At 39.7% G+C, this 26113-nt stretch overlaps 1 protein-coding gene across 2 annotated transcripts; it reads right to left on the reverse strand.

The window, feature by feature from the left end:
- Positions 1 to 991: 991 nt before the first annotated feature.
- Positions 992 to 25494, reverse strand: DCTN6 (dynactin subunit 6). 2 transcript variants are annotated; one of them, XM_082608856.1, is made up of 7 exons: positions 25385 to 25494; positions 17969 to 18033; positions 8195 to 8300; positions 6179 to 6267; positions 4874 to 4921; positions 3056 to 3198; positions 992 to 1455 (listed from the first exon to the last, which is right to left on the reverse strand). In XM_082608856.1, the coding sequence occupies exons 1-7, from the start codon at positions 25405 to 25407 to the stop codon at positions 1357 to 1359; spliced, it is 573 nt and encodes a 190-aa protein (XP_082464982.1). In that variant the 5' UTR covers positions 25408 to 25494; the 3' UTR covers positions 992 to 1356. The 2 variants fall into 2 exon arrangements, with proteins under 2 accessions (XP_082464982.1, XP_082464983.1); XM_082608857.1 differs by lacking the exons at positions 8195 to 8300; positions 25385 to 25494.
- Between the last annotated feature and the right edge of the window lie 619 nt (positions 25495 to 26113).

A 26113-nucleotide genomic window follows, 5' to 3' on the forward strand; every position in this document is an offset into this window, starting at 1 on the left:
TCAGTTTCAGAAATTCAAAAATAGTTTTTTACTATCCACAATTAAAAATTAATCTTGTAATAATTTATAATGGAAAAGAATCTGAAAAAGAATACATATATACGTATAACTGAATCACTTTGCTGTATACCTGAAACTAACATAACATTGTAAATCAACTATACTTCAATGAAAAAAAAGGTTTCAAGAGAAAATATTTTAGCATTTAATGTCTTAGTATTAATCAACATCTACTGATTCAAAAGTTAAAAAGTATGTCCCGGGCTTCCCTGGTGGCGCAGTGGTTGAGAGTTCGCCTGCCGATGCAGGGGACATGGGTTCGTGCCCCGGTGCGGGGAGATCCCACATGCCGCGGAGCGGCTGGGCCCGTGAGCCATGGCCGCTGGGCCTGCGCGTCCGGAGCCTGTGCTCCGCAACGGGAGAGGCCACAACAGTGAGAGGCCCACGTACTGCAAAAAAAAAAAAAAAAAAAAAAAAAAAAGTATGTCCCATTAAATGTATGCACTTGAATTATTAAAAAAACTTAGAATTACAATAAAATCCTCAATACTTTGCCCATTATGTAATTAGGTAAATAGAATTATGACAAGGTCAATAATTAGTGATTAGTAATATGCCAAAATAATTTCATACATTTATAAATATATCAAAATCTCTTCTAGTTTCATTGTTTTCAGAAACCTAAGAATACCACTCAATGGTCATTTTACTTGTCATGTTCATCAGACACCATTCTTTTTGATTTTGTATTCTACTGAATACATCTTTCCCTGATTACTTTTGTTTTACTGAAAAAAAAAAAACCCTTTTTCTTGGAAACAAAATGAAGTCTAAATTAATTCAATAGCTGCTGAAATTTCACCTGGAATTTTAAACAGCTACAAATCCACATTAGCTTTAATATATAGCTAGTACACAATAAAAATTAAAAGAGCTATTTTGGGAGAGTTGATGCAAGTAGAAAAATTGATTAAAGTATATTCACTGAAAGTCCTGTCATCAACATTTTTATTTAGTTTAGTAAATGTTAGAATATAAATACATAACAATATGTTCTTTCTTATCATGGGTAGTCTTTTATATAACTAAAATTCATGGCCAACATTTTACATAGCAAAACAACACAAAACAAGAAATTTGTAAATTATCAGAAATGGGACAAGGACATCAGAAAATAATACATTTTATATAAATTATAGAGGACAGTTACAATGAAAACCCATTTCTTTCCTCTCTAACTCAATTTTACAAGATAAAGTCAACACATATTCTGCGGACTAAGAATGTATAAACACTGTGGCTCTTTCAAAAGACAGTGGTCAAAGACAAATGTTATCTTGATGTCATATATTTTTCTTAGTTCTTAACTGGAGTTGAGCTTCCTTTCATAGTCTTCTTTAGGTGATGGTAGTTTGGCAAGATTTTCATCAGGAAATCCAGCTGTAGTGTCTGGGGCTAAAAAGATAAGAGAATTAAGAACTGACCAGCAGAAAGCAAAGAGTATCAGGTAGAGATGATTATCACTATGTCATGGGATTACAGGTGATTTTCACTGACTTTTTTTTTTTTTGGCCCTGCTGTGCAGCATGCAGGATCTTAGTTCCCTGACCAAGGATCCAGGGATCGAACCTGTGCCCCTGCAGTGGATCCCATTCACTGACTTATTTTTGCTTCTGTTTTTTCAATTTACAATGAACATACATTAAGTTTGGTAATAAGAAAAAGCCAAAAAATTTTACATATAAAATATATGTTAATCAGTTTTCAACCTTGCTTTCATAGATTTTACCTTGGCCTCTAAGAATTGAAAAAGTTCCAATTATAGTAGACAACACAAGTAAAATACCCCGAGTACACTGCTTTCTACACGACCTACAGAGCACACAGCTGTGATACTCACCTGATCTTCACTCTTCATATACCAGCTTTGCTCGAACTTCCCTCACTGTAAATCTCACTTGGAGTACTTGTGAAAATTACGGACTTTTAGGCCCTTGCCCTAAGAACTTTGTTTCCAAAAGTCTGGGTGAATCCTCTGTAATAAGGACCTCTACATGATCCTTACGATCAGCAAGATAATGGAAAACAGTGTTGCATACATACCACTATGTATTAAACTTCAGACATTCTTGCTCACTTAATTCTAATCTCCCTTAACCCAACTCCAGCTTCATTTCTCCCTCTTCAATTGTTTTGCTGTTATGCAGAAAGATAGTGAAAAAATACTGGATTTGTTCTTATTTCCTTTTTGGTCTATAGAGGTAATACTTGCTTATAATAATAGTAATAATAATAAAAGCCAAACATTACAGAATTACAATAACCCAGAAAGAACTGGAATTTTAATTTCTGATAAAATATGGCTAAGAACCAAAAGTGCTAAATGTCTTGAAAAATACTTTCTTTGGGGAAAGGGAAGGAGGGTGGGTAATATACTGAGTGTGTCAAACAGTGAGGCTCCAAACTTCAATCAGAACGTCTTCTGTCCAAAGGAAGTCCCAAATGCTCTATCTTACTTATCTCCTATCTAATGTGAAACTCCAAATACGTACTTCCCATTATTCTTGGTTATTAGGAGGGGACAATTTCTCATAAGACAGGAAAATATCTAAATATACCTGCATATTCACAAGCTGTGTTTATTTTCAAGGCATCTATGTTAGTAAACTAATAGATGAACCCAAGTTGGCTATTCAGTATAAATTTGGTAGGTTCATTCCTTACCCTCAAAGGTTGGTATTTTTAGGAGCAAATCCATATAGTTTGTAAGGCTTGGTGATGTACCTCCAGTGAAAATACATAAGACTAGGAATAACATCCCTGGATTTTCTTTTCCCATAATCAATGTGTCATTGTCATCTTTGGACATATTTCTGATATTAAGGACTCAATAATTACAAAGAAATTATAGTTTTAGGAATGTTTCTCTCATGTTTTATTTTAATTATTTGCTTTTTAAACAGCTGACTTGCTGCCCCATTAAAACAATTATGTGGTATTTTGGGAAAATTAGCAGCCCTAGAAAAGACTCTTCTTAAAAGAGACGTTCTAGTACCTGTGGTCGCTCAGTCTGCACCCGACGAAGGCAGTCTGCGCCATAAATCACTGTGTTCTCAGGGATGACTTCAAACGTGTTCAGGCTGCAGCAGGCCCCGATGATGCAACCACTTGTCAATATTACGTTTCTGCCTACATACGCTGCAGGAAAGACACAGAGAGAACTACCATGTGAGACATTCAATGACTAGAATACTATTTTTTTTCCTAAGATGATGCAAGTCTAAAAATACAAACTGCCCTTAAAAAAATAATAAGAAATCACTTTAGTCCAGAGTTTGTACAGCACAGAGGCAAGCACCAGACTAGTATCAAGTGCATTCAAAACACAGCTCTGGGGCTTCCCTGGGGGCGCAGTGGTTGAGAGTCCGCCTGCCGATGCAGGGGACACGGGTTCGTGCCCCGGTCCGAGAGGATCCCACATGCCACGGAGCGGCTGGGCCCGTGAGCCATGGCTGCTGAGCCTGCGCGTCCGGAGCCTGTGCTCCGCAACGGGAGAGGCCACAGCAGTGAGAGGCCCGTGTCCCCCCCCCAAAAACAAACAAAACAAAACAGAGCTCCGCTGCCATCTGTGCAACCTTGGGCAAGTCACTGTAAAGTCTCTGAGCAAGTTCATCCATAAAATGGAGACCATCCCACTTCATAGTTTGCTGTAAGGAATAAACGAGATAGTAAATGTAAAGTGTCAAGCACAGGTTTGACACATAGTAAGTATACAATAAATAGAAAATGACAGTGGGAATCATCATCGTCGTAACTGGTAATCCAAATTAAATAAAAACCATTAAGCAGATTAACAAAAAGCCTAATTTTTTTTTTTTTTTTTAAAAAGAAAACATTTCCTTTCATGCCAATCAAGACCACGAAAGGAAAGGCACTATTCTAAAAAAGTCTTATCACTCCGGTTCTTTCTGGACAAGCTCTTGGAGCTGCTTCCCAGCAGTGATGGTGACTTACATGGCCCCCGCCTAGCCCCGCCTATGATAAAGTAGCTTACATTTGTTTCTGATGGGCTAGGGGAAAGCAGTCCTGAAATTCAAGAAAGCAAACTGCTAGAGAAACTAATTTTTTTCTTTAATTCTACAATAACGTTAATCAACTAAATTACCACTGACTCTAGTTTTGTTTTTTTTTTTAAAGGAAGGAAGGAAGTTTCTTTTGGTTTTTAAAAATCATTTATTTATTTATTTATTTATTTTTGGCTGCGTTCGGTTTTCGTTGCTGCGCGCCGGCTTTCTCTAGTTGTGGCGCGCAGGGGCTACTCTTTGCTGTGGTGCATGGGCTTCTCATTGCGGTGGCTTCTCTTGTTGTGGAGCATGGGCTCTAGGCACGCATGCTTTAGTAGTTGTGGCATGTGGGCTCAGTAGTTGTGGCTCACAGGCTCTAGAGCACAGGCCCAGTAGTTGTGGCGCATGGGCTTAGCTGCTCAGCGGCATGTGGGATCTTCCCAGACCAGGGCTCGAACCCGTGTCCCCTGTGCTGGCAGGCGGATTCTTAACCATTGAGCCACCAGGGAAGTCAGACACTAGTTTTTAGGAGAAATCTTTTTCAAATCTTTCACCTGAAGTTTATGGTTTAACTCAATCCTGATTTAAATGTACACAGCTAGAATTTCAATTTAATGTATGAAACACATTACTAGATTAGGTTCCTTAAAGGCGAAGAATTCGTCTCACAGCTGTGTTAGCCCACTTCCAACCACGCCTTCCTTCCAAGCACACCACTTTGCCGTGGTCTGTACTTAGGTTGTTTTCTGGAACACCACAAAGAGAAAGGAGGTAATCAGTTTCACAATAAAGTTCCAAACATAACTTACCTTTTGATTCAATAACATTATTATCTCCTATTTTCATGGCTTGGGAATCTGTAAGCCAGAGTTAAGTAGACATTGTGAATATGTTCATCTTTCTTCCCTACTAATTCACTGTGTCCTTATCCTGTACTGGGGCAGAGACAGAGGCATGGGAGGGGCCACGCGGGCTAGCCTGACCAGAACTCCTTGCCCAGGGCAGTCTGCAAGTAAAGTTTCAATCTTTGTATAGAAATATCTCAAGTATAAATAAATGTCTTCTATATTTTTAAAGAAATGAGCACCTTATACCCCGATTTTATGAGTAACATATTTTCACAATTGTTTTAAGAAAATGAAAACTAACACCCAATCACTTAAGGGTAGCACTGTTAATGGTTTGATATATCTTTATGCAAATATGTATAATTCCCTTTATATAACTGGAAATCAAACTGTACAAAATCAAACCGTATAAACCTCTGTAGCTCGCTTTATTCGGTTCACTTCCATTTGCAAGCCTTATCCCATACCATCAAAAATCTTTAAAAACATAATTGTAAATGACTGCTTAGTGGTTCTAGTGGTCCATTTTATGCTTGCAGCTTAATTTATTTAAATATTTTGCTATTGTTAAACCTTTAGATTTTCTCCTTCAAGTAGTTTCTATTATAAAATAAGGTTTCGCTGACATCTTGAAAAGATTTTACTATCTTTTTAGAGTATGAAATCAGCAAAGGCACTGGTGACACTTGGGGGGAAAAATGCAAAGAATGAAATATTTTCATCCCCATCCACCATTTCCTTGTATCAGACAACAACACACTGTCCACCTAAAACTATATAGGAATCAAATGGACAGAGTGTGGTTCTTAAACCAGGACTGAAGCCAAGGTTACTCTATTTCATGGCTACTGCCACTCAGTCACTGTACCTGCCAACAAGATGTAGCAACAGGAGCAAGATGGTTCCTAAAGGTGAGTGTGAGTTTGTGTGTGCATGCATGCACACCTGAAAACAGCATACTTCTTTTACTCGGGTTATTCAATGGAACAGAGGGGATAATTTTTTTTGATATACTGTAAACAAGTCTTTTCAAAGAGCTGGAAGGCCTAGTCCTAAAAACGTAGTTTATATATGTTTATATATACACATAATATAAATTACATAATATATAACATATATTATACACAATTATATTATGTGTTAAAAAATAATTATATACATATAATGGAAGTATTTGATAGATAAATTACAACAATTTCTACAGAGGAGATTTAGGTACCAAAAGACAGCTGGAAATGATTTATCTTAAATTATGGCAAAGGATACAACAGCCAACTTCAAACACATTATTGGTGCCAATGATCATAGGTTTGGGCTCTGGATCTTCAGTATCAGGGGTGATATTCTCAGGGTGACTATAAGAAGAAGAGACAAATTATCAACAAGTCAACAATGCAGTAAGCAATTCTGCTGTTTTAGAATTTGGGTTCATTCTCTGAATTTTACCTCCATCAAGCTTAATATATGTAACGATGTAAGTAATTTCTTAATCCAAGTGAATTACTTATCCTCTATGCCACAGAAGACTGTATTCTGAGTTGAAAAAGAACTACTGAAATGTAAAGAACTCATAGGTGTGTACAGAAGGTCAGCCTTTCTTTGTTTATTTTTTAAACTCAAAGCCCAGTGTGCCTTTCCCAGGACAAGGTAGAAAAGATGCTGGCTAGGACTTTCGGCTTGTTGAAATGGAATCAAAATCATGCCTAACTTGGAAAATTTCCTTTCTTAATCATCATGCAAGATTGTGAAATGTAAACAGATATTCACATAAAATAATCATTTTACGCTGTTAGGTGGATAGCTGAAACATTCAGAGCGTACGATGTTTGTGGCCTAAGAGGAAAACGCCATTTAAAAACAGTGCTTTGCCTGTGACGGCTGAGTTACTGCAGAATAGAACTGTTAGTTGACTTACACTAAAGTTGCCAAACTATTTTAAAAAGAAACTCCGCTTAACAGAGCAAGAAACTCCCAAATCCTAAGCAAGCACCAAGAGAAGTCAACCTCTCTATCACAGTTAAGTATGTTCCCAAGGTCTTTAGTAAACATTCCACACACTGTTGCTATAAATTAGGTATAAGCTTGAATTTCCTGCCAAAATTTTACCTAGAAAGCTTTACAAACGCTTATAAAAATTTCACAGGTATTATAGTCTAGTTCACTAAGATTATGTACATGTTCTAATATTTTATAAAGTTTAAAAATTTTTCAAATATAATTCTGAGTGTTATCCCTCAAAGCATATGAAAATATATATCAGATTTAAGTTCACACATCTGGGTAACATTGCAGCCAGAACCAAGACATCCAACTAAAAGACAATTTGAGGCAGTGAGCACAGCACTGGGCCATTGGGGGTGTCCTCAGGAAATGTTTGCTTAAGGAACAGAAGAGGCTGTCATACGTAAGGGGAAGATTATCAGAACGAGACTCGGAGATTCTAGTCATCCACCTACGAACTATCTCACCTTAGACAAGTCTCTTTACCCCTCTGGTCTTTGGTTTCCTCATTTACTAGTTACTTGCGTTGAGAAAGATGCTTAAGATGAATGGAAAAGAAGATGTGGCACATATATACCATGGAATATTACTCAGCCATAAAAATAAATAAAATTGAGTTATCTGTAGTGAGGTGGATGGACAGTCTGTCATACAGAGTGAAGTAAGTCAGAAAGAGAAAAACAAATACCGTATGCTAACACATATATATGGAATCTAAAAAAAAAAAAAAGGTTCTGAAGAACCTAGGGGCAGGACAGGAATAAAGACGCAGACGTAGAGAATGGACTTGAGGATATGGGGAGGGGGAAGGGTAAGCTGGGACAAAGTGAGAGAGTGGCATGGACACATATACACTACCAAACGTAAAATAGATAGCTAGTGGGAAGCAGCCACATAGCACAGGGAGATCAGCTCGGTGCTTTGTGACCACCTAGAGGGGTGGGATAGGGAGGGTGGGAGGGAGGGAGATGCAAGAGGGAGGAGATATGGGGATATATGTATTTGTATAGCTGATTCCCTTTGTTATAAAGCAGAAACTAACACATCATTGTAAAGCAATTATACTCCAATAAAGATGTTAAAAATAAATAAATAAATAAATTAATTAATTAATAAACAAACAAACATAAAAAAAGAAAAAGATGCTTAGTGTTTCCCTAGTTCTCAAATAGTGGGCTTTCCAGATGTCAGTTGTAAAAGGTCCCTAGAGATGGGGCTGAAATGAATGGAAACACTCTCTGTGGCACCTGATTCAGAGCATCTGTTAAGAGTCTGACTCACGCATTTATGATGAGCGCCTGTTCTTCTATTAGGTTACCTTCGCCGATCACTATAGGCCCGGCTTCTGCAATGATTCGTGCTTTAGGGTGGATCACCGTCCTGGGTCCTGTTAAAAGTACGGTGAAAAGAAATTACTTTTGAAGGCTGCGCTTCCAAGGAGGCTATTGGGAGGAACGTTTCCTAAAGCAGGTGCCAGGCACCACACTAGGCACATTACAAACGTTATCACTGCCGTTCGTGCCAAATCTCAAGCCGAGGTGAGTGGAGACAGCACACGCTTTGAAGCCGGACAGCCGTGGCTCACCCTCTGTTCTGAAGCCTCTGTTATCTCAGCGGTGAAATGGGGGCGGTGATAATACCAGTCCTGCAGGGCTGTTTTAAGAATTAGATGAAGTAATGTTTGTAGACATAGTATTCTGACACGTAGCCAGCAATAAAAATTAATTCCCTTCCTCCTTTCCCTCATACAGGTAAGGCTCTCTTTGCTTACAATGTTGGTGCTTTCTTATGCTAGTGCATTACAGAATTAATCCTTTAAATTAGCTAATTAATTAATTTATTTTAATTAATTAATTTATTTTTGGCTGTGTTAGGTCTTCGTTGCTGCGCATGGGCTTTCTCTAGTTGCGGTGAGCGGGGGCTACTCTTTGTTGCGGTGCGTGGGCTTCTCATTGCGGTGGCTTCTCTTGTTGTGCAGCACGGGCTCCAGGCACACGGCTTCAGTAGTTGTGGCACGTGGGCTCAGTAGTTGTGGCTCGTGGGCTCTAGAGCTCAGGCTCAGCAGTTGTGGCACACGGGCTTAGTTGCTCCGCGGCATATGGGATCTTCCCAGACCAGGGCTCGAACCCGTGTCCCCTTCATTGGCAGGTGGATTCTTAACCACTGCGCCACCAGGGAAGCCCAAAATTAGTCCTTTTATTAAGGGATTAAGAGGAAATATGGGCGAGATGAGAGTTAGAAAATATGGAGACTAACCTTAGCTTTGTTACTCTGTCACTATCCCTACTGGCCTAGGATGTGACTTTAACCAGGTGAAAGGGGTAACAGCAGGCAGAGGAAGAAGCCAAGCATGGTTACTGGAGTCCTACGACTCTGATAAAGGGAGACCTGAGGCAGTGACTCCAACCTCAGGTCTAGGGGCAGGAAGGGCTATCATCAAGACCATTGGCGGTCGCGGTGGAGGAGGCACTGCACTGCCTAAATCCGGTAACATCCCCTCCCCATAGGCCTAGCATCTGGGTGATAATGAAACCGCTAATGAGAAAACAGAATCGAGAAAACAGAATCGAGGCAGCCGCTCCCTCCAACACCCGCCCACCCACCCATACCAAGGCCATTTTTATCTGTAAACCAGCGGACAGGAAGTAACTGACTCTGAAAGTAACAGAAGGTGGGCAGAAGTGCTGACAGAGAGTAGGAGGGGAGTCAGATAGATGGCCCCGTCCAGGAAATTCAGTATGCTATTGTTTTAATAAAGTATATTCATAACTTGTTAATTTATTCAGTAATCATTATCTGCTTGTGACAGGCAGGGCTGTATGTTACAGGGAAACAAAGAGGAATGTGTGCTATATTTGCCCTTTTGAGCTTGTTTATCTTAAAAATTGGGAATATTTAACATGCTTGCTCAAAAATGTATTAAAATAAAGAGGCATTCCAGGTGCCCAGAGAATTGGAAGGAATCTCGGCGCAGCATATTTTTTTCCCTAACAATGAAGAGCTGCTCGGGATTGATAAAGAGGCGGGGCCCAAGTCAAAGGATGCACAGAGAGTGGCTTTGTTATTTCTGTCAACTCTGGCTCCCCAAATTCTCAGCTGCTAAAGTACAATTTCCCTGGCGAATTCTCCTGTTCAGGATAGGAGATTTCAGAATAGAAGACGGGATCACTGAGATTCCGGGGAAGCTTCTCAAGGCGACCATGACTGTGACCACGTGTGCCTTTTTCCTTTGCTAAACACACACACACACACACACACACACACACACACACACACACACACACACACACACACACACACACACACACACACACACACACACGGAATACATACTCATTAGAAAAACGTCAATCAAAGCCAAAAGTGAAAGATCTTCTCTCTTGCTAATCCCATTCCCTAGAGGTAACTATTCTTAAAAATTTGGAGTATATTATTCCAGACTTAAGTAGTACTATATACTTAAAATCTGTAAATATCACTGTACATAAAATATATTTCATTATAAAGTTAAAAAATAAAGGAGAAAAAATACAAATTACAAGTACATACTTTTTCAAAAAAACAAGGAATAGTACCTATTCTGCAATTTGCTTTTTCACCTAATAAGTCATGGTGATTTTTCCATATAAGTACATCTAGCTGGCTAATTTTTTTTTTTTTTCCGGTACGCGGGCCTCTCACTGACGTGGCCTCTCCCATGGTTGAGCACAGGCTCCGGACTCGCAGGCTCAGCGGCCATGGCTCACGGGCCCAACCGCTCCGTGGCATGTGGGATCCTCCCGGACCGGGGCACGAACCCATGTCCCCTGCATCGGCAGGCTGACTCTCAACCACTGCGCCACCAGGGAAGCCCTGGCTATTCTTTTTAATGGCTGAATATTATTTCACATCATATGAATATATCATAATTTATTTAACCAATCCCTTAATAAGGGGCATTTAGAAGTTAATACTTTTGGGGAGAGGTGCTAAAACATTGCTGAAACAAACACTGGATTCCTCTGAAATGAGAAATTTCTTACAGGTCTTCCAGCCATGTGAACCAATTTAAATCTGTAGTTTGCACAATACCAGATTTACATTTTATGTCAAAATATTCCATGATAAAGGGACTCAATCTTTCTATTTTAGGTTATTTATAATTAAAGCCCCAGCTAGCACCCCGCCCCTTGTCTAGAAAGTCCAGGCTCTGGCCTTTATCACTTAAAGGCTATGTGCTTAATCTCTCAAATGCCTCAGTTTTCTCATCTATAAAAAGATGGGTATGATAACCTACCTCACTGGGCTGAAGTGTGGATTATATAAAATAATGTTTGAAAAGGAGATCATAGTTCTTCAAAATGGGAAGTTCATCACTACCTGACACTAAGAGCTAAGACCTTTATCACAGTAAACAAAATAACTCCTTCTGGTCTGAGAAACAGAAGAAAAGGGAGTACTTTACTTCCCTGATACTCAGGTACTGGGGTAAAAACTCTTCTTAACCAGGGAGGAAAATTCTTCACCATACTGTAAGATAGTGAAAAAGATTAATAATTAATAAAATTAATAATTTTCCATTGCTAGCATTAAAAATCTGACAGGAGGAAGAGATCATCATGGCTGTGACAGAAAGTAGATCCTTTGCCACAGCTAGATAAGTAGCCAGAGGCACTAGATATTCTGCTGGTACTCAGGCTGAAGCTTTTAACAACAAGCAGCCTTGCAAGAAGCTACGTGAGAAAGGGCTAATACGACAAAAGTACTACTGGGACCTGTTATTCTTTAAAAGTTCCTCTAAAGTACAGCTTTGAAAACAATTGGTATTTTCATCTTTCCCTTTCAAAAATAATATAATACATGTTAAGTATACAAAAGAAACCCAAAGAGATGAGCACAAATTTTTAAAAATTAAAGAATCCCAAATCCCATATCTTCTTACACAATATTTAAAAATAATGCGGGGCTATTTTAGCCAGGTGTTTATTATTGTTATTGTTTTTATCATTATTAATAAGTTTGTTAGTAAGTAACTGGAAAACTGGTTATAAATCTGATGGCCTTGCCCTGGGATATAAAGCATATATGAGACCTGTGAGCAGCTGCTGTGAGACCTGTGTTTAGGACAACACCTCCACCTGGTGGCCACACTGCCAAACTACAAGTCTTGGAGTTCCGGGCTGAAATGACTTGAAAGGTGAAACTATCTACTGCAAGTTGTGATGTTAACAAGGTCATGGGTGACAATAAACTGAATAGCTTCCCTTAACCTCTTGTAGGTCTTTTTTGGGCAGAGACTAGAGAGGTTAGTATGTGTATATGAGCTGCAGGACATGTGACTGCTAAGACTTAAGTTTGGTGAACTCCTTAAAGGAACTTTCTGACTTAGGTGAGTGAGGCTTTGTCTCTGCACAGCGCTGGAGGTCGGCACCAGACAGCCTGGCAACCTGAGCACTAGTCCAAGACACTGGAATGTGAGCACAGTCCGCTCCATACTTCTCTGCACGCAAGAGGCATTTTTACCTAGAATGGGTCTGAATTCAAACCAAGCTGAAGGGTCTTGAGGTTAAAATGCTTTAACAATAAAAATCTGTCACCATGGAAAGTTTTTTTTTACAAGGCTGCTGTGAACTTTCTTGGCGCTCTTTCTGGCGGGGCAGTTTGTATATTTTCTTACCAAATGTGCTGAAACCCTATTTGGCTTATCTCCTTGTTTGGATAAGTGTGTCTAGAGTCGGAGCTGCCTCACTGGCTGATGAATTATTTTTCTAAATGGTTGGCCGGGCTTGATGCAACCCAGCCAGAAAGACATTCCTTGCATCAAATTTCCATTCCCCTCATTTAGTAAAGGGCATTTTTCCTGTCTATCTTTGCCACAGAAAGCAATCTTTGTGGACATTTTCATATGTCAATAAATAGCTCCAAAAGCCACAAGGTCTCTTTTGAAAATGAAAACAATTCCTTTGACCTGTAAGCTGAAGTACCTTTAAGAACTGCTTTATATTCGATGAATTTCTCAAGTCAAAGCCACTGTTCTGCTTTATTGAAAAAGATTTCCATATAATGCACATATGAAACTTACATAATGTTATAAACCAATGTTACCTCAATTAAAAAAAAAAGATTTCCACAATAAAAGGGAAGCCTGTATTAAAAACTCTATTGGAAAGAACGGCAGAATAAGTGGGACAAAGTGCTTCCATCACAAAGCTTTGCCACTGTCCTCAGTTCTGCCTTCACATTACGATGTCCCACCAAGCCCTGTCCTAACCCCAGGAGTCTGCCTTCACCCTGGAACAGGACTACAGGACTGTGCTCAGAGCTACCTTTCTGAAATGTTTTTCAGCTTTCAAAACAAAATTTTCAGGAAATAATGCATGGCCCATGAATCAAGGCAAACTAATTAAAAACAGGCTTCATACTATGAAACCTTATTTAGCCAAATTATAATTAACGAGAGTGCTGTTATTTTTCCCAAGGTCTGTTTCCTAGCTGCCTCTAATGAAAGGGTCAGGTTCCTGCAGAGCCACAGCCACAGGGTTTCTGGTTAAGGACAGTACTTCAAATCTTCGGACTAGTTAACTTTGATAAACCAAATACCTGATTTTCTAGGAAAACAGAAGATCAGGTTTAAAGTTCTACTAACTGAAACACAGCAAAGGAAAAAATTACTTTCCTCCTCAAATATTTCAGAATGGAATAATTTGGTAAGAGTAAAACTGATGAGGGAATGAAAAGTTATGTAAAACATCCTGAAAAATCTATTAATTAAACTACACTTAAATTTATTGCCACTTAAGCCAGAAAACAGAGCTTATTAAGTGCTCAAATCTCATACTGTAACAGAAGACTTACATTAGTTATCCTGATAAATTAAGCAAAAACAAAAACAGCCGTAAGTTGAAAATAGTCCATTGACAGAGGAATGGATAAAGAACATGTGGTATATATATACAATGGAATATTACTCAGCCATAAGAAAGAATGAGATAATGCCATTTGCAGCAACACGGAAGGACCTAGAGATTCAGACAAAAACAAATATCATATATTGCTTATATGTGGAATCTAAAAAAATGGTACAAATGAACTTACTTACAAAACAGAAATAGAATCACAGATGTAGAAAACAAACTTACAGTTACCAGGGGGAAAAGGGAGGGGGAGGGATAAACTGGGAGATCAGAACTGACATATACATACCACTACATATATAAAATAGACAACTAATAAGGACATACTGTATAGCACAGGGAGCTCTACTCAGTACTCTGTAATGACCTATATGGGAAAAGAATCTAAAAAAGAGTGGATAGATGTATATGTATAACTGATTCACTTTGCTATACAGCAGAAACTAACACAACACTGTAAATCAACTATACTCCAATAAAAATTATTAAAAATAAATAAGAAAATAAAAGTTTCCCTAAGAAGAAAATTCCACCACCACTCCCAAAAAAACCCCACAACACTAAAAATAAAAAAACACAACGTGGTAGGGAGAGTGAGATTTAATCAGATAACTTATCTCTACTCTCAGCTTTGATTTAACTTTATATCTCCCAGGAGCTTTTTTAATCTGATGTATTACATCAGAAAAATGAATTAATAGTATCAAAAGATAAGAGATAATTTTATACCAAATATAACATGATAGAAATGACTAAATACCAATACTGGAAAATTTCGATATTTATATATAAAATTAGAGATAAGAAACAGGCACAATGAAAATGAGGTAAGAATTGTGTGGGGCTTCCCTGGTGGCTCAGTGGTTGGGAATCCGCTTGCCAATGCAGGGGACACGGGTTCGAGCCCTGGTCCAGGAGGACCCCACATGCTGGGGAGCAGCTAAGCCCGTGTGCCACAGCTACTGAGCCTGCACTCTAGTGCCTGTGAGCCACAACTACTGAACCTGCGCTCCTAAAGCCAGTGCTCCACAGGAGAAGCCACTGCAATGAGAAGCCCGCACACCGCAGCGAAGAGTACCCCGCCCCCCGCTGCAACTAAAGAAAGCCCATGCACAGCAACGAAGACCTAAATAAATAAATAAGTTAAAAAAAAAAAAAAAGAATTGTGTAACATAGAACACTGGGTAACTATATCACTTCTGAATCTTTTCCTTGATTTTCTTTTAAAATATTTATTTATTTATATTTTGGGGCTGCATCAGGTCTTAGCTGCAGCACATGGGCTTCTCTCTAGTTTGGGCATGGGCTCAAGAGTTGCAGCGCGTGGGCCTAATTGCCCCGAGGCCTGTGGGATCCTAGTTCCCTGACCAGGGATCGAACCCGTGTCCCCAGCCCTGGAAGGCAAACTCCCAACCACTGGACCGCCAGGGAAGCCCCTTTCCTTAATTTAAAAAACTGAGATGTTTCTGTAACATGAGCAAATTTTCTTGTTCTAAAAAGCTGGGTCAAAAATAAACCCAACAAATATTAACTTAGATCCATTCTATGATAAACTTCAAATCACTAGTTTTAAAAAAATTGCCATTTCTTATGCTACAATCCGTCACTGAAAATCTGTGTTGAACAATCATTTTATATTTTAACCATCAAAATTGTGCATGATCAGATGGTAATCAGCTTACATGGAAAGTAGATTTAAATACTGTATTTCTTTACATAATTTCAACATTTACAGAAAGCAGGAAGATAAAAGGGATAAACAAAGGGGAGAAGCACAAAGGAACAAAAGACAGAGGGAGAACAGAAAAGCGAGTGCTGATTCCTGAAACCCCCAGGCCCCAGTCCTATGTAGTGGTCCAGCTCTCCTTTTCACAGGATAAAGCCTTTACTGCTATTCTAGGGATGCTTTGCAAGGACAGGACCTGTTATTTCAAATCTGAAACACACACACACAAACATATATGTATACCTGTGTGTACATTTATGCCTGTAGAGACATTCATACCATCTATATATCTACTATACAGTAGATACTGAACACTTATTGTTTAAAGTGAGGAAGAAGTAGAAATGAGAGGGAAAGTAATTATTTTAGTCTTATTTTCCTTCTAAGTACAGAATACCTTGTGGGCTACGATTAGATGTTGTTCCTCGAATCATGAAGAAAACCATAAAAATACTAGAATAAAAATGCAGAGGAGGGACTTCCCTGGCGGTCCAGTGGTTAAGACTCCGTGCTCCCAATGCAGGGGGCTCGGGTTCAATCCCTGGTAGGGGAACTAAGAGCCCACGTGAGGCCAAAAAAAAAAAGGCAAAATGCAGAGGAACATTTTGATAAACATGTGACCATCATAATTTCTCCTCATAAAAAGTTTGCAAGTGGTTTAAGAGTTAACAAAGAGTTAATACAGCACTGGAAAGAAAGAGCCACCATCTAAACTTTGAAATTCTGTCAATTAAAAATATTATAATTAAATAAATCCAACCTGGCTAATTCCTAATGATGTTCCATAATACTGGCATGATCTTTTTAGTAGTTTAATGCTGTATTTATTTTATTTATTTATTTGGTTATGCCGGGTCTTAGTTGTGGCAGGCGGGCTCCTTAGTTGTGGTTCACGGGCTCCTTAGTTGCGGCTTGCCGGCTCCTTAGTTGTGGCATGCATGTGGGATCTAATTCCCTGAACAGGGATCGAACCCAGGCCCCCTGCATTGGGAGCGCAGAGTCTTAACCACTGGGCCACCAGGGAAGTCCCCAATACAGGCACAATCTTAACTGGTTTTATAAGGCATGATGCCTGAAGTGGCTGGAGGCTTAGACTTACTAAAATTAAAAAAAAATTTTTTCTTTTACAGATACTGTTAGTATAAGGGAACAAGGCATATCTTCTCTCTGAAAGTGTACTTATTCCCTGAAAGCTGTACTCCAGCAACACACAGTGGCTAGTCAGGATGGGCTCACGTTAACAAAGCTACCAGGGCACCATGTCCAGTGAAAACACATGTAAAAGAACTAGAATGTGCTACAGTGTGCATCTGGGGGAATTTAATCATGTTCATATAAGCAAGCTGCCTCATGTTAAATTGTTCATTTGATTTAAATGTTGGACTTCACCTCTAACAAGGCTACACTGATTTTACAGTGTGATTCGCCAACGTTTATTGAGTGCTTACTGTCTGTTAGGTACTGGGCAATGACTTTCACAAATATTCTTTTATTTTTAATCCTTCAAAAACCTATGAGGTAAAAAAAAGAAAAACCTCTGAGGGAGGCACTCCTATTTTGCCTGTGACAAAAGCTGCTAACTAGCACCGAATATCCATTCTTTCCTTTTGCCTTGTAACAGAACCCAATAAGGGGGCAGCAACGTGTCCAGTTCAGACGACATCTCCCAGCCTTCTCTGTAGCTAAGTGTGTCCATGAGACCAAGACCAAGGCAAAAGGCTGTGTGGAACTTTCAGGAAGACTATTTAAGGGGAGCTGATGCACTGGGAGGTACACCCTTTGTCTCCACTCCTCCCTTTTCTTATCCAAGATCACTCTTCGTGCTCTAGCCATCACATCCTGGCCTGCAAGGCTGGAGTTCCCAGACAATCAACTGACAGGCCCTGAATTGCCCACCCCTGGGCTTTTTACATAAGGGAGTAAACCTGTGAGTGTGTAAGCCACCACTACAAGCAGTTGAACCTAATTCTGATACACACAATTACACAGATGGGGAAAATGAGACAGGTTAAGTGACACGCCAGAGGTAACTCAGCAGGTTAGGAGCGCGGATGCTACCCCAAGTCTGTCAGACCCCGTGGTTTGTACTCTTAATAGAATGTAAGCTCTGTGAAGGCAGTACCTGTGTCTGCTGTGTTCACTGCTGGGTCCCTAGTGCTAGCACAGTGCCTGGCACATAGTAGGTACACATAGCTGTCTCTCAGATAAATAAATGACTTTATTATATTGCCTTGTTAGTTTATCAGACATGAGTTTAAATATAGACTCCATCACATTAAATTCTTTTAGAAATATTAAACACTTAGAGAAATACACTGTTTCTCAATAAAATTAGGACATCAGTCAAACATAGAAAATAATACCTAATGAATTATAAAGCACTGAAATAAATCACAACAATTCTTGAGAAACAACACTAATATGTTATTTTCTTACCTATAGTTACATCACCTTTGATTTCACTCTCTACACACACAACTGCTCCAGGTGCAATCTTCACACTGTAGGAAAAAAAGGTAACATTCATCATGTGTAAAGTTTAAAAATACTGTTATAGAAGCTATCTTGACACTGCAATGAGAAAAAGGTTAAAACAAATTGAGGGAAAAATGAAAAGTAAACTGTAAGATTTAATATATTATAAACTTCTCAGGTGGCACACCATCCACTGAGCTAAAATTATTTATCATGCGTTCTTAAAATGCTTGAGAGGAAAAGAGGCTTTGGACTCTTTTAACACCAACATTGTTTCTAAATAGCAAAAAGCTCAAAACAATCTAGATATTCATTAGTAGGGAACTGTTAATAAATTATGGTATACTATGAACTAATATACAGCATAATAAAGAATGAATAATCCTGTATGTAAAGAGTTGGAATGATCTCCAAGCTACATTGTTAAGTCAACAAAATCAAAGCCAGAAGACGGACAGTAACATGCCAGTATTCTGGTTAAGAAGAGGAAAAAGAATGTTCATTCAAAATATTTAACAATACAGCAATGTAATATTAATATAGAAATCAATGTAGAAATTTAAAATTTACAAATATTCCTATTTATTCTCTATGTATATGATAAAGCTGATCAAGTGATATAAATTGTAGTGCAAATTATCCAAAAAATCAATAATGTCCAAATAATGTATTAATGTTTTTGATATTCTGCTGTGATCTTTTGTTGGACACAGCTGAATCTAGCTAAATGCTGCCCTAGCTGAGCCATGAGCTGACATGAAGAACTGTATCAAATGACTTCCCCATTAAACTGATAATCATTAAGTAACTCGTAGTCATTAATAATCTTTCTTAGTAGTAATGATATTATTCATGGTGTTAAATCTGCTCTCAGTTTCTATGAAATAACAATACCATTTTAGATATTTCTATTTTATATCTGTGTGGATTTTTCAAAATTTTGATTTCTAGTTGTTTATTGCAAGTTTATAGGAATACAATAATTTTGTATATTGACCTTGTATCTTGCAACCTTGCTATACCCACTTAGTTCAAGTAGTTTTTTATAGATTCTCTGGGATTTTCCATGCAAACCAGTTTCATGTAAACAATTTTGTTATCTGTGGATAGGGACAGTTTTATTTCTTCTTTTCCAATTTGTATTCATATTATTTCTTTTTCTTCCCTTATTGTCCTGGCTAAGACTTCCAGTATGATATTAAGCAGAAGAGTGATGAAACCAGACATCCTTGCCATGTTCTAGCTCTACAAGATAAACAAAACCTATCAAAGTTTCTTCTAAGACATGAACTTTGCATTTCAAGTAAATTACTAAAACCTGGTATATAACAGTTGAAGTTTTCTTGACTTGCATGTTACAGCCTTGATTTATAAATTTTCCAAAAAGTTGTTTTCTCATATCAGTAAATATCATATTTATATTTAAATAAATATTTGTATCACCACCAGCAAGGACTAGAAATCTAGAGTGCAATGATTCACTCATATCAATATCATTCTATAAATATTCATGTATGAAAATACTTGCTTATTTATTGACTTATCTTTAATTAATTAATTTATTTATCTATCTTTGGCTGCACTGGGTCTTCATTGCTAAGCACGGGCTTTCTCTAGTTGCTGTGAGGAGGGGCTACTCTTCACTGCGGTGTGTGGGCTTCTCATAGCAGTGGATTCTCTTGTTGCGGAGCACGGGCTCTCTGTAGGTGCGCGGGCTTCAGTAGTTGTGGCACTCGGGCTCAGTAGTTGTGGCTTGTGGGCTTAGTTGCTCTGTGGCATGTGGGATCTTCCCAGACCAGGGCTCGAACCTGTGTCCCCTGCACTGGCAGGCGGGTTCTTAACCACTGCGCCACCAGGAAAGTCCCTACTTGCTTATTTTTAACATACAGTAGATACTATAAACAAATTTAATGGTACTTTCCATTTGTTTGTCATGTCTTTTTTGGATACTTCTTGGATTTTAAAAAATATTATTGCCAAGTTTTACTTTTTCAAATGTTTTACTGTGAAAGATTCATGTTTTTAACATTTGCCCTCCTTGATGACTGAACATTTTCATTGTATGTAACGTGAGCTTAAACAGGAAAACCTTACCATTCTAATAAAATACTTAAGTGTTTAGCACCTTCAGCTTTTCTGAAATGACTTTTGAGCATCATTTACAACTGGTGCAACGTGTATAGTAATACTAGTGTGTAACCGCTTAATATTTGTATTTTCTTGAATGTTTCCAAACTATCTCTGGAAGAACAGGTAAGAAACAATCAATACTCGCTGCCTTCAGAGAGAGGAGCTAGATAGCAGGGACACAAGGGTAGATGGAAGATTTTTTTCATTATACATCTTTTTTTTTTTTTTTTTTTGTGGTACACGGGCCTCTCACTGCTGTGACCTCTCCCGTTGCGGAGCACAGGCTCCGGACGTGCAGGCTCAGCGGCCATGGCTCACGGGCCCAGCCGCTCCGCGGCACGTGGGATCTTCCCGGACTGGGCCACAAACCCGTGTCCCCTGCATCGGCAGGCGGACTCTCAACCACTGCGCCACCAGGGAAGCCCTATACATCATTTTTTAAATTGTTTGCATTTTGAATCACACAAATGCATTACCTATCCAATCAATCAATCAATAACTGATCAAATTTTCTTAAGGCCAGGTACTAAAGAAGTCCTGGATATGTTTCCATAATCAGGGTGAAACTTTATCCACTTTCCTGAAAAAGTCCCCCTCAAATCAGAATCCCTCAAAGTGTCTCCCCCTTTATTTTATCTAAAAATACTTTCATGTAACTTGTAAGTATCATTTAATGAACTTTAGATTCCTTAGTTTCCCTTTAAGACCAGTTTTTCTGTTCTTCAAATCATTTCTCCCACTGCTTCAGCAACAATCCTCTTTAACCAAGGAAAAAATTATTATTTTTCATTAGCATTACTTCTCATTACTTTCAGTCTCCAAATAAATAACTGCTATCACAAATATAACCTGATTATACCATATTCACAATGGCATGGGTTAGAATATTTCCAGACCACAGTTCATAACTGTTCTGTGTCATATTACACCCAGGATGCTTGATATCGTACTAGCAGAAACATGACACAAGTCAATGGAGGGAAGAAATGAAAGGCTGTGTTATGAGATAAATGTGAATACTTGGAATATTCAATATGGTTACATTCTGGTCCATTTCTTATCTCATATTAGTTTGTTCAGGGTGATGAGGTGTTTTGTTTTTCCTTTAATGACAGCTATCCAATGGTGATGCAGCTGTAATTTAACTGAGACACTAGGACATTTCTGGTGGCACTATCAGGACACCTCTTTGAAATTACTGTACCAATATGCATCAGGAATCATAAAAATATTCATAATGTGTGATCTAGGAAATCTATTTCTGGAGTTCTATCATCAAGAATTCAATAGGAGGAAAATATATGCACAAATTGGTCATTATAATATTATTCAGAACAGCGAAACATTGTTAATAACCTTGATAGCCATAAAAAGGGAGAGGTAATGAAATAAAATATTGCCACCAGCTTACTGGAACACTATGTACTCCTTAACAATAAAAACAAGGTAATACTAGCTTTTTACAGAAGAAGTTAGCCCCCCCGGTCTACATGGACAACTTATCTCTCCTTTCAAAATACCACTAAAACAACAGTAAAGGAATAAAAGAAGTACTATTCCCAAAGAGCAAGGGAGAGGAGGTAACAGCAGATGAAAGGTGTCGAGACTTTCAGAAGCCTGTAAGCAGCAGGAAGAGAGTCACTGAGGGGCTTAGCTTGGAGGCACCAGGCACTAGGGAAGGGGAGAAAACGCGAGGCAACCAAGCAGTCAGATGTCTGCCCCCGGTCCCCATCCTCAGGGGCACAGCCGGATGATGACTGGACCCTCCATGAGGCGCTGCGCTTAAGATATCAAGCCAAAGCCAGGTGACGATGACAGGCAGAGCAACAGTGAGACCACCAGCACCCCTTCCCCATGTGCCTTCCTGGCCTCACACAGAATTTCAGGCAGCAAGGAGATAAGAAGATGATTCTTTTCTACAGAAACTACCAGCCATCCTGAGTTCTTCGACGAAAAGCTCAGCTTCCTGCCTGACTTGCTCTACCCTGAAACACATCAGAGGACAAGCCTAATGCATATACCTGGAGCTCCCAGCTGTGCTGTTCTCATGCTTAACAATGGACAGAATGGACAGAAGGCCATTATCAGATACATCCAGAAAGCCTCCAACTAAGAAGGAAAAAACCAAAACCAACAGGAAAAAAAAGTTTGAGGAAACACAGTTAATTCAGATAGTAGAAGAAAACATTAAAGACACACAACCCTTATAACTGAGAGAAATGAGACACTACTGCATAAATCAAGACAGAAGCCTATGAAAAAGCAACAGAGTCTAAGAAAGAGGTGCTAGAAATAAAAAACATGACTAATATTTAAAATTCACTAGAAGGATGGAGGTTAAAAAAAGAGCTCTCCCAGAAAGCAGAACAAAATGTAAAGAAAAAAGAGAAAAGGCAAGACGGTTAGAGGACCAATATATGAAATATAAAAGTAATCCCAATAAAAGTAATCTTGAAAGGAGAAAATAGAGATATTGGTGGAGAATAAACTAGGAAAGAATAACATAAGAAAATTCCCCGGGACAAAGGCTATCAATTTCCACTCAGGAAGGACTCACTGAATGCATAACACCCATGGCAAGTACCATTAGCATAACATTTTTGAACACTATAGAGAAGATCCTCAAAAGTTTCCAGGGGTGGGGGGTGGAACAGTCACACACGGAGGGGAAGAAATAATCAGAATGGCATCAGATTTCTTAAGAGCAATACTGGGTACTACAACACCAGCAAACAATCCCTACAGAAGTCTGAGTGAAAACTACTTTTAACCTAGAGCTGTTTATCCAGCCAAACTAGCAAACAACTACGGAAGGAAAATAAAGACATTCTTAGACTTGCAAGGACTAAAAAAAAATATCTCCTGTGCACTCTTTATTAGGAAGCTAATGAAGGATGTACTTAGCTAAATAAAAGTAAACCAACAGACAAGACAGATTCTAGAAACAGAGGCTCCAGTGTGCAAGGACAGAGGGAAACATCAGGATAACAGCTGTGCATCAGTCTTAGAGAGCAAAGTTGACAGAGGACTTCGAAGGGAAGATTTCTAGGAAAAAAGAAAAAACCAGAAAGATTATGTGATGAGCATTTGGAAAAAAATTTTATGAGGCATTTGACATATCTGTGGGAAGATATGAAAAACATCAGTACATAGAAAAGAAAGAAAATGAAAAATGAAGTTACTTGGTTAAATTTTAGATGAACTCAGCTTGAGGTATCCATGGAGAAAGACCCAGTATATCCAGATCTGGAGCCATGAGAGAGTTCTAGACCAGAAATACAGCTCTGAAGAGTCAGAAGGGTACAAACTCTTTAATATGTTTCTCCATCATTCATATTCCAGAATCCTCCCAAATATTCCCTAATATAAATGAAAAGTGACACCAAAACTAAGTATTTTTAAAAATCACCACTTCCTTACTGATGTGAAAAACTAAAAAAAGACGTGTAAGAATTTTTCTTCTATAAATTTCTGTGAACAAACCTTCCTACCACAAAGTATTTTTAAAGCTCTAAGTAAAAAGAATATCAAACCAAAAACTAATAATCCCTGGGTCTATCTTCAAGAAATGTTGTTGAGACTAGACACAGCTATGTCTGCTCCCATCATTTTAACAGGCACTGACTTTCTACAAGGAACAAGTTAATAAAATTTTAAAGTGATCCATCTGGGTTACTACGTGTCACTTGTCTGCTGAAATCACAGAAAATATAAAACCTTTCTACTGAATAGAAGAAAGAAAAAACTTCAGTGACATGAAGTAGAAAACAGAAAATGGTCCAAACCTCTCATTTTCTAGATGAGGAAACTGAAGCCCAGAGACTTCAAATGTCTTGAAGCAAAGTTCATTTCCGGGACATCATTATCCTAACACCAGTCATCTCTTTTCTGTTAGCTGAAAGTTTCCTGGAAACATCCTGTCATTTTGGATATTCTTTCTGTGACAGCTGAATGATGCTGCCCTTGAATGTATCAACATTTGTAAATGTTTTTTCAAGTTGGTTTGTGTGTTTAAAAAAGCAATTTTATTAAGCCCTGGACAAATAAATTAACCTCTATAAAACATCTCATTTTAGACATGATTTCCCAACCCAGTTTTCCATTCCCTCAGCCTCCCTCTCGCTATAATTTTTTAATGAAAAAAGTATTATCTAACGTTTAACTTATCCTGGGCAGCGAGAACAGGTGAGACTCAGAAATGCCCTGTCTTCAGTTTTATGCAGAAGGAAGAGGCTCCAGGTAGTGTGTGTTACAATCAGCACACTTTGTGAGGCAGGAATAATTAAACGCACCGCTAGATCAATTAAAACGTGGTCCGAACATCTCCACGTAGACCTCACTGTACCTGGGAGTGATGGGGCGGACAGGGAAACAGGCAGCTGGGAGAAGGCTTAGCCAAAGACCTACCTATTAAAACAACAATCAACACCACCTTCATCTCCACTGCACACTACTATACACTGTGCATAATATTCCTAGCAGATCTTTCCTCATTATCTTATGAAAAAGATTACAATTACCTGCCTAAAGAGAAGAAAAACCTAAATGTTAATTTATGGCACCCAAAACAAGGTTTGTCGGTTTTCTTTTTCAGAGAGAGTCACCAGAGAGTGCTCAACACTGCTGCTGTGGGAAACGGTTTAACTTAAGCATGTCCCCATCCCAGCCGCTCCTTTCCACCCAGAGTGCCCAGCCAGTAAGACCACTGGAGAAGCAGCCCTAGGGCCTGTCCCCACGCGTCTACAAAGCAGCTAGTTCTGGTCCAGGCGCGGCCCCCCCGGAGCCCGTCTACACAAACACACAGCGCCCACGACAGGCAGGAAGGGATTGGGGAGCGGCCGGCACTCCCGTGTGTGTCGGGGACACAGGTCAGCTATAGCCACCCCGAAGGCAGCGAAAGGGAAGGGGACGGTTCCTCCGTGTCCGGGGCGGGGGACAACACCCTCCTCCCCTCGCAGCCCCGCCCGAGACCGCTTCCGCGCAGGCGCGTGGCGGAGGAGAGCCGGAGAGGTCGCGGAGGGACCGAGAACCAGAAGCTTCCCTGCCCCATTCCGTATACCTTCCCGGGCCGCTCTACCGCTACTCCGTCGTCCCCTCCCTCCGCGGACGCCCAGGTCTGGGCTTTAGGAACCGTCTAAGCCGGGCGCCCGGGATAAGACACCATCTAAGTCCCCACCACAGGCGACCAGGAACAGGTTCCACCCCTGCGGAGAGGGCAGAACAGGCTTTTCTCAGACAGCGACCCACCTTTTTTGAGTCTTTTCCGCCATGGTTTGGGCCTGACTTCCAGTTGGATCTACACAACCGCCTGGGCAAAGCGACGATCTCTACGAACGATTGCAGAGCCTGGCAGGATCGGGAAGGGGCGGAGCCTGGGGCTGCTCGCGGGGGCGGGGCGGGGCGGAGTGGGGCCGGGGGCGGGGCCGGCTCTGGTTTAAGGTTCCACTTCGCTGGGGTAAGCGGATTTGTGCCGGGGGTCGGTGCGTGGCCACCATCTGGTTTTAGCGCAATCCGGGGATCGATGGACTCGGATTTTAAACAGCCGTTTAGTTTGATCCAACGCACGTCATTGAGACCTCATTATACCCACTGTTCCTTCTCAGTCTCCCTTCCTGAAGCATCCTACTGCTAAACCCTGGGCCCTTTTCCCTTTCAGTGTGAGCTCGTTATTCCCGTAAATTAAGTACCCTCTACCTGCTGTCGGTCTCAGGTTAATATCTCTAATGCTGTCCTCCTTGCTGGGCTGATTATTCGATTGCCTACTTCACGTGTCCACTTGGGTCTTATGAAACCTAAAATGTCCAGAACAGAGCTTTTGATTTACGCCCTTGCCCTCTCTCCAGAGGATCCAAGTTGGTCATTTGATCTCTGTCTAGTAAAGGAGTCCGCCATTCACCCAGTTGCTCAAGCGAGAAACTCAACAGTCATTCTTGGCAGTCGTCACCTCTCCGTACATAACTCACCGGCAAGTTCTGC

This window comes from Mesoplodon mirus (assembly GCF_964341445.2).
Source record: "Mesoplodon mirus genome assembly, chromosome: 20".
Taxonomy (NCBI): Eukaryota; Metazoa; Chordata; class Mammalia; order Artiodactyla; family Ziphiidae; genus Mesoplodon; species Mesoplodon mirus.